Raw genomic sequence first — 13,233 nt, forward strand, 5'->3', positions numbered from 1 at the left:
AGTACCCATTCTGTGAAAACCAAATATTAATAGCGCTTTCCATTTCTTCAATATTTGCGGTGCAACAATTAGGTGATCCACCCTTGTATATTTTAATCTGTAGTATGTCACTACTTCTCAGTTTGATGATTCGCAAACATTTAGAAAACCTTCGCTCACTTTCACATTATAACACTACACACAGATAGTTGGGGTGGACATATTCTATCTCAGTGGAAGAGGGTAGGGATAACCAGATGGCAATAGGAGTGGAATCCGGCTACTCCTTAAACTAGCCATGCCAAACCCGTTAATAACCATGTCTACCCTGCACTGACGCGAGACAAACGCACAAGAAAAAGGAATTGTATCGGACGCTGCCTGAGTAGTCATGTCTGAAGGCCACAAAGGAAAAAAAAAAAAAACGAAAAGAAAAATGAACTCATTTGAAGTTAACACGCAGCCCCTGACGGCACTATTGTTGTATAGTTTAGTCTGCAGTGATGTCGACGCTTCAGAGGAAACTTTCTGATAAGTGAAACTGTATGCCTGGCTAGCACCTTCACATTTTACAGACATCGTTATTACCAACCGAAAACAACGCGGACGCTTCTCGGGCTCGCTTAGAGCTTGAGCAGTCCATACCCCTCTCCTGGTATTCTGCAGATCCCAACTTCGATAAAACGGAACGACGGCAGACTAGAGTTTAGGGTCCCGTCGACATCGAGGTCATTAGAGGCGGAGCACAAGCTCGGAATGTTTCAGAGACGTTGAAGAAACTCGGATGTGCCCTTCAAAACAACCATACCTTCATTTGCCTGGTGCTATTTAGGGCAATTACGGAAAATCTATATCTGGATGATCGGACCTGGATGTGAACCGTCTCCCTTCCGATTGCGAGTTCAGTGTGCTAAGCACTGCGCCACCTCACTCGATTCAAGCATTGAGTCGAGCTAATGGCGGTGCCCGAATGGCTCAGATGGCAATAAAGTTGCAAAGATGCATTTCCCACAACTGCTTTCGTAGCTCTGAATGGGTTTCCCAGCATAGAGATGATTGTGTCTCAGTGGTGCAACTCCAGTCTACAGATCAGAGGTCTGTAAGTGGGTTACGTTCCCTTCTATACTGCTAAGGGGCACACATGCCTAAGCGGTGTACTTCTTAAGAAAAATGACAATAAAAGACAGGGCGTACGGAAGAGCCGCGCAAGTTGTTTCTAACATAAACTGAAGAGTCAAAGAAACTGGTACACCTGCCTAATACCGTGTGGGGCCCCGCGAGCACGCAGAATTTCCGCATCACATCGTGGCATGGACTCGACTAATGTCTGAAGTAGTGCTGGAGGGAAATGACACCATGAATCGTGCAGGGCTGTCCATAAATTCTGGACGTGAGGGTTGTCGCATTGTCCTGCTGGAATTTCCCGTCGGAATACACAAGGGATCCAGGTGATTAGACAGGTTGTTTACGTACGTGTCACCTGTCAGAGTCGTATCCAGACGTATCAGGATTTCCATATCACTCCAACTGTACACGTCCCACACTATTACAGAGCCTCCACCATCTAGAACAATTCCCTGCTGACATGCAGGATCCATGGATTCGTGAGCTTGTCTCCATACACGTACACGTACAGCCGCTCGATACAATTTCAAACGAGACTCGTCCGACTAGGCAACATGTTTCCATTCATCAACAGTCCAATGTCGGTGTTGACGGGCCCAGGTGAGGAGTAAAGCTTTGTGTCGTGTGGCCATCAAGGGTACACGAATGGTTCTTTGGCTCCGAAAGCCCATATGGTGTTTTGTTGAATGGTTCGCACGCTGACACTTGGTGATGGCCTACCACTGAAATCTGCAGCAATTTGAGGAAGGGTTGCACTTCTGCCACGATTCTCGTCAGTCGTCGTTGGTTCTGTTCTTACAGGATCTTTTTCCGGCCACAGCGATGTCGGAAATTTGATGTTTTACCGGATTCCTGATATTCACGGTACACTTGTGAAATGGTCGTACTTGAAAATCCCCATTTCATCGCTGCCTCATAATGGGTCCCATCGCTCGTGCGCCGACTATAACACCACGTTCAAACTCACTTAAATCTTGATAAGTTGCCATTGTCGCAGCAGTAACCAATCTAACAACTGCGCCAGATACTTGTTGTCTTATATTGGCGTTGCCGACCGCAGCGCCGTATTCTGCCTGTTTACATATCTCTGTATTTGAATACACATACCTATACCAATTTCTTTGGCGCTTCTGTGTATTAATCTAAAAGATAACCACAATAGTAAAATTCAACGAAGTAATACCTCTTAATCAAGGAGGACCCTCGCTCGGGGTGGAGACTGGATCGGGCGGACAATGAATGGCTTACAGTCTGCGTTCGGCATCGACTGGCGGCGCTGGAAATCCCGCTTCAACGGCGCGCTTGACGGCAAAAGGGTGCTGAATTCGAAAAATGGTTCAAATGGCTCTAAGCACTATGGGACTTAACATCTGAGGTCATCAGTCCCCTAGACTTAGAACTACGTAAACCTAACTAACCTAAGGACATCACACACATCCATTCCCGAGGCAGGATTCGAACCTGCAACTGTAGCAGCAGCACGGTTCCGGACTGAAGGGCCTACAACCGCTCGGCCACAGCAGCCGGCAGGGTGCAGAAACTACTGGGGATAGAATAGTAATAAAACCGCCTGATACTCCTTACTTTACTTTACTTTTTCGTGTCCGGAGATTTGTTTCAAAGCCTTTCAGCCCAATGTCGGGTCAAGTCCAATGTTTCTCTCTTCTCAAGCCATAGTTCGTCAAGGGTACACCTAGTGGGACAGATGGTACACTGTAGAAGGTGTTCCATATCCTGAACTTCACCACAGTCGCATTTGTTGTCGCCTTCGTCCTTGAAGCCCCATTTGACTAGGTTTGCTTTAACTGGTGGTACGCCTGTTCTAATGCGGTTCAGTGTTCTCCAAATCTTCCAGCTTGATGTACTGCCGCTGGGTATTTCTCGTGAGGCAGGGTAGTCCTTCGGAGGCTCGTTCAATTCACTAGTGAGAAATCTCTTGCGGGATTTAAGTCTGCTACGTCCGCATGAAGAACAATGCAGCGGGTGGCGCTCGTCGAAAATATGTTTAAATTTTTCTGTATGTTCGTGCGCGATTCTTCGGGATTCAGGAGATGAGAATCCAGCTGCTTTGTATATTTTCCCAAGTGGAGTGGGTTTCATGCATCCTGTTGTTAGCCTGCATGTTTAATTAAGGACTGTAGTGACTTTTTTGGCATGTGTGGGTCGGGACCATACAGGGCATGCATATTCTGCCGTGGAGAAGCAAAGTGCTTGAGCAGTTGTTCGTAATACAGTTGGACTAGCTCCCGATTTACTATTCGTCAGTTTTCTTAAAATATTGTTCCTGGCAGCAACTTTTTGGCAGATTTTTTCACAGTGATATCTGTACGTCAGTGATCTATCCAGCACGACACCAAGGTATGTTGGTTTGTCCGTATGGTCCAGTTTGTTGACATTCCAGGTGACGTTCAGCTTCCTGTTTGCCTGTTTTGTGCGGAGGTGGAAAGCGCTAACCTGTGTCTTAGATGGATTTGGTTTGAGGGAGTTCTCTTTATAGTATTCAGACATTACGTGTAGCGAGCTTTCTAATTTCCCTTCTACTTCCTCGAAGCTATTTCCTTGCGCTGTAATGACCAGATCATCGGCATACAAGAAGTGAGTAGTACGTTCCGGTGTTGGTTGATCATTGGTGTATAGGTTAAATAGTAGGGGGGCCAGCACACTTCCCTGGGCGAGACCGTTCTTTTGTCGACGCCATCGGCTTTTTTTTCCGTCCAGCATTACATAGAACTGTCTGTTTTGCAGCAGAGATTCAATGATCCTTAAATGTACAGTACAGTTTTTCCATGAGATTTCTGTGGTTGACGGTGTCGTATGCAGAACTTAAATCCAACAATGCTGCACCTGTTATTTGTTTGTTTTCAAACCCTTCAAAAAAATGGTTCAAATGGCTCTGAGCACTATGGGGCTCAACTGCTGTGGTCATCAGTCCCCTAGAACTTAGAACTACTTAAACCTAACTAACCTAAGGACATCACACACACCCATGCCCGAGGCAGGATTCGAGCCTGCGACCGTAGCGGCAGCGCGGTTCCGGACTGGAGCGCCTAGAACCGCACGGCCACGGCGGCCGGCTTCAAACCCTTCCTCTATGTGTTCTGTGAGTACTAGGATTTGACTGGTGCATGATTTCCCGGGTCTGAATCCAGCCTGTTGGGGAATGAGCTTTTGGTCTGCGATATTTGCTATGCGGTTTGGGATTATTCGTTCGTACAGTTTGTACAGATGGTACAGGAGTGCTATTGGGCGTTAGTTGTTCGGTTGACCTGCGTCTTTCCCAGGTTTGAGTAGCGCCACTACCTTTGATTTCCTCCACATCTTTGGGATCTTACACGTTTTTAAGCAATGATTAAAGAGCTGCAGGATCCATTGCTTGGCACTAGGTCCGAGCTGTTTGATCTGTCCCACGCATATATCGTCGACTCCCGCTGCTTTACCGTTTTTCATTGAGTTCATTCCATGATTAAGATCTTTCATGGTAAATGGTATTTCGAACATGCTTGACCCTTGACTCCGAATTCTGCTGATATTCATTTTCTGATACTCCTGGCGCGCACCGCACTTCACCGCACTGTTTGCACTATACTGCGCGAAGTAATCCAATTGCTGATACCGGGAGGACGAACCGGGCGTCCAGCATCAGGCTTTCTACACCCGCAGTCAATAGAAGCACTTCGAGGAGACACAACTCGAGAAGGCGGCGTGCAAAAACATGGTAACACTCCTCTTTTTAACGAACTGCGACAGAACACTGACACCGAGCGCGGGATAAGAGATCTGCAGCTTGCGTATACCACGGCAAAACGCGCTGAGCGGGCGAGCTGCCGAGAGCACGGCAGGGGGTGCTCCCTTGTCGGAGCGGCGCAAGAGGCTGCCCGCGCGACGGTTCGGCGTGCCTCGCGTCCGGAAAACCTGGCCACCTAAGTTCTCCCTCCGGCGGAAGGGACCCACGAGGGTGTTGGGGGGCTGGTTTCCGGTCTACGCAGCCCGTCATCTGCTGCTACAGATGGAGGCGATGGAAGGAGTCGCCACAGTGCTTCTCGGTAATGTCCTTGACGCCGATGTGACGCTGACTCTAACTTCGCTTTCTTCTCTTTATCTTAAACTAGAAATCTGTATTTGCCGGTGTTCTTGAAGAAAGGAGAGACATGCAAACCGTAGCTCAAGGAGTGTAAGTAATGAGACCATTTTACAAGAAACAGGATCACCTTTATCACTATTCTCTCACAATTCGGAAATATTAAAAAAATTGGCCTACGTAAAGTGGTGGACACTATGTTCACTGGACAAACTATTAGCCATCCCTAAGAGACATCGCGCTAATACCCACCTCCGTGGTCGACGTCGCTAACGAACACCAGTGCGTTGGCTTTCGACTCGGAGATACGCCTGTTCGAGTCCTGGCGGTAGGTGAAATTTTCAGTGCCAGTGTTTGGCCAGTCAGAGCAGGAGAGGTGGTGGCGTAAGGTTGCCGATCGTCGGACTTGGCGCCAATGTCCTGGATTAAACTCCAAACCTCTCCACAGTGTCTCATGAAATGAGGGTGTGTGGCATTGTTGATGGTGAATCGTGTGTCGGGTGGAGACGTGAAGTTCGGCGGTTCCCTTGGTGGCATTCGAGAGGATTGGGATACGTGACCCCGCTGAGTTGCACCCTCTCCCTTCTTCCATGAAACAAGTGAGTAAGGCGTAATGTTGATTTTATTATTAATTGTTCAATATGAGCACCGGAGACGTCGACGATATACTGTACAGCGCCAGATTTGCACCTGGTGTCCAAAATTGGAATCAATTTTGTTTTCCAGAGTAATTCGGCTCCGCATTACTGCATTAGCGTATCTACTAAGTTTCGCTGCCATACGATAATTACAATCTACACTGGACCTCCGTCAATAGCTGCACTTCAGTTACGACGAAGTAGGACATAATTAAGTTTATACGGTAACCCTATACCATTGCTTCCCAACCTTTCCGAGACCATTACCACTTAGTGCAATCAGATATTAGCTAGAACCGCCCTTTCCATTCTTGTCTACCATACCACCATTATCAACCATCTACATTAGCGCGTAACTAATCTTCCTTTGAGCGATTCAACTTCTAAATGACGAAATATAAAAGATATTTAGTGTTTGTAACTGTTTCATTAAACCATGACCTAACGAGCCGTTGAGACAGTTGATACTTCTTATTCCTAACACCGCTTTTTTATAGAACGATGAAGCAATTTTCACTGTATCGCAATTGCTACCTACAACACCATCTCGGAAAAGAAAGTTAACTACCCACATTGAGGGTAGACACTTGTTATAAAACATGCTTGCTGTGCACTACTTCTCTCCCTAGCGACACTTCCTTTATCCACACCCTGCACCCCCTTTTAAAACTAACCAAATTAAAATACGAGCGTAAACTTCTTGCTTGAAAACCATTTGTTTGTTGGATTCTTTACTTCTGAATAGGCAAAAATTGGAGAGCTGCAGGCTGTGAGTACATTGTGTATGAAGACTAAAGCTAATAATAATAGAATTAATAACAGTAATACAGGGTAGGCCCTACAGCAGAGTGAGCCGGCCTGTGTGGCCGATCGGTTCTAGGCGCTACAGTCTGGAACCGCGCGACCGCTACGGACGCAGGTTCGAATCTTGCCTCGGGCATGGATGTGTGTGGTGTCCTTAGGTTAGTTACATTGAAGTAGTTCTAAGTTCTAGGGGACTGATGACCTCAGATGTTAAGTCCCATAGTGCTCAGAGCCAGCCCTACAGCAGCGGAGTAACCATTATATACACACATCAAAAAAAGTTTTGCATCACCTCGGTTCCGAGAGTTCCGGAACCTGTACAGAAAATTGGAATGGAGATCAACATAAACATCATTTCCGCCATTTTTATTGCTCGTGAAAATCACACATTGCATGTTGTACCACCATACAGCGAGACCTTCAAAGGTGGTGGTCCAGATTACTGTACCTCTAATACCCAGTAGCACGTCCTCTTGCATTGATGCATGCCTGTATTCGTCGTGGCATACTATCCACAAGTTCATCAAGGCACTGTTGTTCCAGATTGTCCCACTCCTCAACGGCGACTCGGCGTAGATCCCTCAGAGTGATTCATGGCTCACGTCGTCCATAAACAGCCCTTTTCGATCTGTCCCAGGCATGTTCGATAGGGTTCATGTCTGGAGAACATGTTGGCCTCTCTAGTCGAGCGATGTCGTTATCCTGAAGGAATACATTCACAAGATGTGCACGATGGTGGCGCGAATTGTCGCCCATGAAGACGAACGTCTCGCCAATATGCTGCCGACATGGTTGCACTATCGGTCGGAGGACGGCATTCGCATATCGTACAGCCGTTACGGTGCCTTACATGACCACCAGCGGCGTCCGTCGGCCCCACATAATGCCATCCCAAAACAGCAGGGAACCTCCACCTTGCTGCACTCGCTGGACAGTGTGTCTAAGGCGTCCAACCTGACCGGGTTGCCGCCAAACACGTCGCCGACAAGTGTCTAGTTGAAGGCATATGCGAGACTCATCGGTGAAGATAACGTGATGCCAATCCTGAGTGGTCCATTCGGCATGTTGTTGGGCCCATCTGTAGCGCTATGCATCGTGACGTGGTTGCAAAGATGGACCTCGCCATGGATGTCGGTAGTGAAGTTGCGTATCATGCAGCCTATTGCGCACAGTTTGAGTCGTAACATGACGTATTGTGGTTGCACGAAAAGCATTATTCAACATGGTGGCGTTGCTCTCAGGATTCCTCCGAGGCATAATACGTAGGTAGCGGTCATACACTGCAGTAGTAGCCCTTGGGCGCCGTGAGCGAGGAATGTCATCGACAGTTCCTGTCTCTCTATATCTCCTCCATGTCCGAACAACATCGTTTTGGTTCACTCCGAGACGCCTGGACATTTCCCTTGTTGAGAGCCCTTCCTGGCCCAAGTAATAATGCGGACGCTATCGAACCGCGGTATTGACCGTCTAGGCATGGTTGAACCACATACAACACGAGCCGTGTACCTCCTTCCTCGTGGAATGACTGGAACTGATCGGCTGTCTGACCCCCTTCGTCTAATAGGCGCTCCTCATGCGTGGCTGTTTACATCTTTGGGCGGGTTTAGTGACATCTCTGAACAGTCAAAGGGACTGTGACTGTGATACAATATCCACAGTCAACGTCTATCTTCAGGAGCTCTGGGAACCGGGCTGCTGCAAAACTTTTTTCATGTGTATAGTTAATGTTGTGTTGCGCTGTCAGTTAGTTCTTTTATTGTTGCGAAATGAATAATGAAAGAATTTCAGGTCTATTGTAGGAACTATATACATATCAGAAAAGACATTTTAATGAGATATTTACGTATATGAGATATGTAAGTCTCCATTTTACTGTCGTAGATGCATAATAAGAAATATATAGAGGATCAAAAATTATTGAACTATATGAAATAAAATTGTCATAACTTCTGAACGGTTTGCTTTAAGACGTTCAAATTGCGCGGTTGGTTGCAGGGCATGATGGGAATTAGTATGCGCATGCGAACGCGCCTTATTGTTGTAAACCGACTTCCATTTGAATGCGTTCGTCAATAAGCAAAACTGGCGTATTTGGGGACTGAAAATACGCGTTTCGCACTCGAAAAGTCTCCTCGCCTTCAGCGGGTGACTGTATGGTGTGCGGCGTCCAATCACGCGATAATCTGAGCGACATTCCTTGATGGCACGGTGACTATCGAATGGTACCTGAAGGTTTTGGAAGATGATTTGATTCCCATTATCCAAAGTGCCACTGATTTCCACAAGATGTGGTTCATGCAAGACAGAGCTCGATCACATCGAAGTAGGAGAGTGTTCGGTGTCCTGGAAGAGCACTTTGGGGACCGCATTCTGGCTGTGGGGTACCCAGGCCATTTTCTCCGGATCTGAACACATGCGACTCCTTTTTGAGGGGCTATAGTAAAGACAATGTGTACAGCACTAACCCTAAAAACCATTGCTGAGCTGAAAACAGCCATTTAGGAGGTCATCGACAACATCGATATTCCGACACTTCAGTGGGTCGTGCAGAATTTCGCTCTTTGTCTGCACCACATCATCGCCAATGATGGCTGGCATATCGAAAATGCCATAACCTAAATCCGGATACCTGTAGTGATGTTTACATGTAAAGTGTGTCGACGCCGTAGTTTGTAACTAATTTACTTTTTTTTTATAGTTCAGTAATTGTCACCCTGTGTGTAGTGGATGGACTATGTGAGGAAAATGTTGTTCACAAATTCGTTTCAGAAGCTGTATTCTCAACCACAATGCTTCTCACGTTATGCTGGTATTTAAAAAACTGTATTTTTGGTAATTTATGTAATCAGTATTACAGTCTCACGTATTAGCGATTACAGAAATAGCTTTTAAAGATTATTTAGTTTCGTGACCGAAACTCCATATCCCTTAGAAGTTTCCGTTTTACGCCTCAGGAGGTAATTATCCCCAGGTAAGGGACTACTGCCTTAGACCGTGAGTTTTACTAGCACCTTCCGGCTTTTTGAGGACGATGAAGACTTAAGCAACTATTGTACTTTTGACACTTGCCTTAGAATGTGTTGATGTGTCTTGATACAATTACGTAGTTCTTCATACATGTCTCGCCGTCGTCTGTCACAGCTGAATGGCCGCTTTTGCGGATTGACAAATCCCCGCATAATCTGGCGATCCAATACAGCTCCGTAGTCGTCATGTGGTGGATCTTCACCTAAATTAGATAGGCGTTCATTGAGGATTTTGAGCTGCGCAGCCACGTGAACCATGCTCGTGACGAAGAACATGTCCAGCCCGACGCTGATTATATTCCAGAAGAACATGCAGTAAACTTGCACCACGTAGATGGCAACATACAGAGGAAAAATATTCGTCACACTTTCGCGCAAGTTGACGAACGGCAGTAGGCGTTCCTCTGAACCGAAGGCCCGAAGAATGAGAGGCATGAAGAACCACGTGGGGCCCAAAATATTGAGGTACACGAGGGGGCCGAACGTCAGCCACAAGCCCTTCCGGTACGCGCCGGTGAAGATTGACATCAGCTTAGCGTCGTTCTCGCAGTACGGCCATTGTTCCCTGGCGACGTCACGCAGGATCGAGACGAGCTCGCGGTAGCCCCGCACGTCACGGGAGAAGTAGATCAGCTTGATGTAGCCACCGAGCAGCGTGAACGTGTTGACGTACGTGAGCATGATCTCGTCGACGTCGCCCCACAGGTCGTACGTGAGCCAGATGCCCATGGCGATGGTGGCGCTCTGGCAGAAGTAGATGGTGGCGGTGTAGAGCGGGAACAGCCGGCGCAGGCCGCGCCGCTCGCTCGGGGGCCACGCCCCGCCCAGCGTCAGCAGCTTCACGTTGTGCCGCAGCACGTCGTCTGCGCGCACCCCTGTAGTCGGGCCACGTCCGCTCTTCAGTTCTGCCATTGGCGTGCTCTGCTCCCTATACAGAAAAGGAAGGGTCACCGGATACACATCTGTATTATCTGTGCAGTCAACATCAAACGTCTACAAGAAGGGTAGTACACTACTGGCCATTAGAATTGCTACACCGAGAAGAAATGCAGATGATAAACGGGTATTCATTGGACAAATATATTATACTAGAACTGACATGTGATTACATTTTCACGCAATTTGGGTGCATAGATCCTGAGATATCAGTACCCAGAACAACCACCTCTGGCCGTAATGACGGCCTTGATACGCCTGGGCATTGAGTCAAACAGAGCTTGGATGGCATGTACAGGTACAGCTGCCCATGCAGCTTCAACACGATACCACAGTTCATCAAGAGTACTGACTGGCGTATTGTGACGAGCCAGTTGCTCAGCCATTATTGACCAGACGTTTTCAATTGGTGAGAGATCTGGAGAATGTGTTGGCCAGGGAAGTAGTCAAACATTTTCTGTATCCTCTATATACTGTGTAACAAATGCAAATTTCTATGAATGAGTATTGATTCTCAGTTGAAGTGGTGTGAACACACAAAGGTTCTTGCAAACAGAATGTCAGCAACATGTTATGACCCTAGAATCCTATCATTAGTGTGTAATATGCAGTGTCTTTTAGTTACATATTATTCATATTTACACTCAGTTCTTAGCTATGGCATTCTTTTTGGGAAACAAACGCACATAAATGAACACAATTTTCAAACTCCAGAAAAAAGCCATAAGAATAATAACCAAAAATACTAATCGAGGTCATTGTAATACTCTGTTCAAAACACAGGGGATTTTAAGTGCTCCATGTGATTGCATTTACCAGTCAGTTGTACATATCAAAAATAACATTCATAATTACTGCATAAACAGCTCTGTCCATGACCATGCAACAAGAGATAGACTCAAATTACATTTACCAAAAAAAAAAAAAACATGAAACTCAAAACAGCATTTTCTACCAAGAAATAAAACTTTACAATAAATTACAAAAAAGAAATTAAACAAATTGCAAAAATACACTTATTTAAAAGGGCAGCTAAGAAGTACCTGTTATGCAATTCATTTTATACATTAAAGGATTACTTAGATAAAACAGAGTAGGGCTATGATAAAAAAATGTTATACAAATTAATAATAATAAAAATGATCATGAAACATACAATATTCCACATAACACCTTCTCTTTATGTTTTTTTCCTTCTTTTTTCCTTTTTAGAAATACTTACCCCCAAGCTATGCGTAGCACAATACTAACACCTCTTCCTCTTTCTGAGCTCAACACCCCACTGATTATAGAGGGATGCTGTCTCAGTTTTTCAGGATGGCAAATGGGAAGTTGCAGTACAGAAAATGGCCCAGAGATCACCAGTGTGTGTGTGTGTGTGTGTGTGTGTGTGTGTGTGTGTGTGTGTGTGTGTGTGTGTAGTGAGTGCAGTGTCATGAGACAATGTGTGTATAGTGTGGCTGATAGTGAGATATGAGTGAACATTGTGGCATTACATTATTTAATAAGTTATTTGTAAAAAAAAGTATTATGTACCAGGAGTAAATCTAATGATTGTCTCTAACTAGAAGTCTCTAAATATATGTGTATACGAGTTAGCTTATTTTAAATTGATCTAAACTTGTAAATACTTTGACATGTCCTATATCCTTGCAAAAAGAGATCTACAGGTTAATATAAGCTACTACTACTGCTAAATTCATATAGTACTGATGTTTCATAATACTATAGATTAAAGAAAAAAAAATTTATTCCTAGTGTACTTAATTGCAGTTAACCTTCTTCGCTGTTGTTACTAATGTACCATATAGCTCATGTCTGAGGGAGAGAGAGAGAGAGAGAGAGAGAGAGAGAGAGAGAGAGAGAGAGAGAGTGTAAATAATTTGTATGCAAGCGTTTCATTCTCGTGTATTTATTATTAATATCCATTGAACTTAACAACATTGTTATTATTATTAATGTTTAGTAATTTTCTTCAGATCTCATCACATCATTTTTACGGGATGTCACAATAGCAGATGTAGATGACGACCTTATTCCCTCAGGTTCATTCTCGTGTATTTATTATTAATATCCATTGAACTTAACAACATTGTTATTATTATTAATGTTGTTTAGTAATTTTCTTCAGATCTCATCACATCATTTTTACGGGACGTCACAATAGCAGATGTAGATGACGACCTTATTCCCTCAGGTCCATTATCTTGACCTTCAGCAGCATCTAAAATATGGAGACACTACATATGAAACCTTCAGATACAGAACTCTGACAGACTGCAGCTGATTTGACACCTACATTTATCTGAACACATCTGTTAATAAGTTGACAACACTGTTTCATTGTCTGAATTTATTTCAAGCATTTGTGGGGATAAAACTGATACAAACACCATCAAATCTATATGGTGGTTCTGTCATTACATATTAATAATTAAACTAAAGTTGAATAGCGTTAACAGGATATGTCAATGACTCTTTCTTGCGACAGATCTTTACAAGTGCATCGTGAATGAGCAGAAGTTGGATAATTTCTGGTCAAACAATACCTCCTGTCTCACTCTTCTTGCTAAATTTACAGTAAGTTACGGTAGGTTCAAGCCAAATTTATAAAACAGATTACAGTTTGAAATGTTTAGTTTGATAT

General features: G+C 44.9%; 1 protein-coding gene across 1 annotated transcript in view; it reads right to left on the minus strand.

Annotated features, from left to right (window-relative positions):
• The window catches only part of LOC126456465 (odorant receptor Or2-like), a 99,155-nt gene extending 88,593 nt beyond the window's left edge, over positions 1-10,562 (minus strand). Inside the window, exon 1 of the mRNA XM_050092216.1 lies at positions 9,694-10,562. Coding sequence (XP_049948173.1) covers positions 9,694-10,562 — 869 coding nt within the window. The remainder of the gene's footprint in view (positions 1-9,693) is intronic.
• Positions 10,563-13,233: the final 2,671 nt, after the last annotated feature.

This window comes from Schistocerca serialis, chromosome 2, assembly GCF_023864345.2.
Source record: "Schistocerca serialis cubense isolate TAMUIC-IGC-003099 chromosome 2, iqSchSeri2.2, whole genome shotgun sequence".
Lineage (NCBI taxonomy): Eukaryota > Metazoa > Arthropoda > Insecta > Orthoptera > Acrididae > Schistocerca > Schistocerca serialis.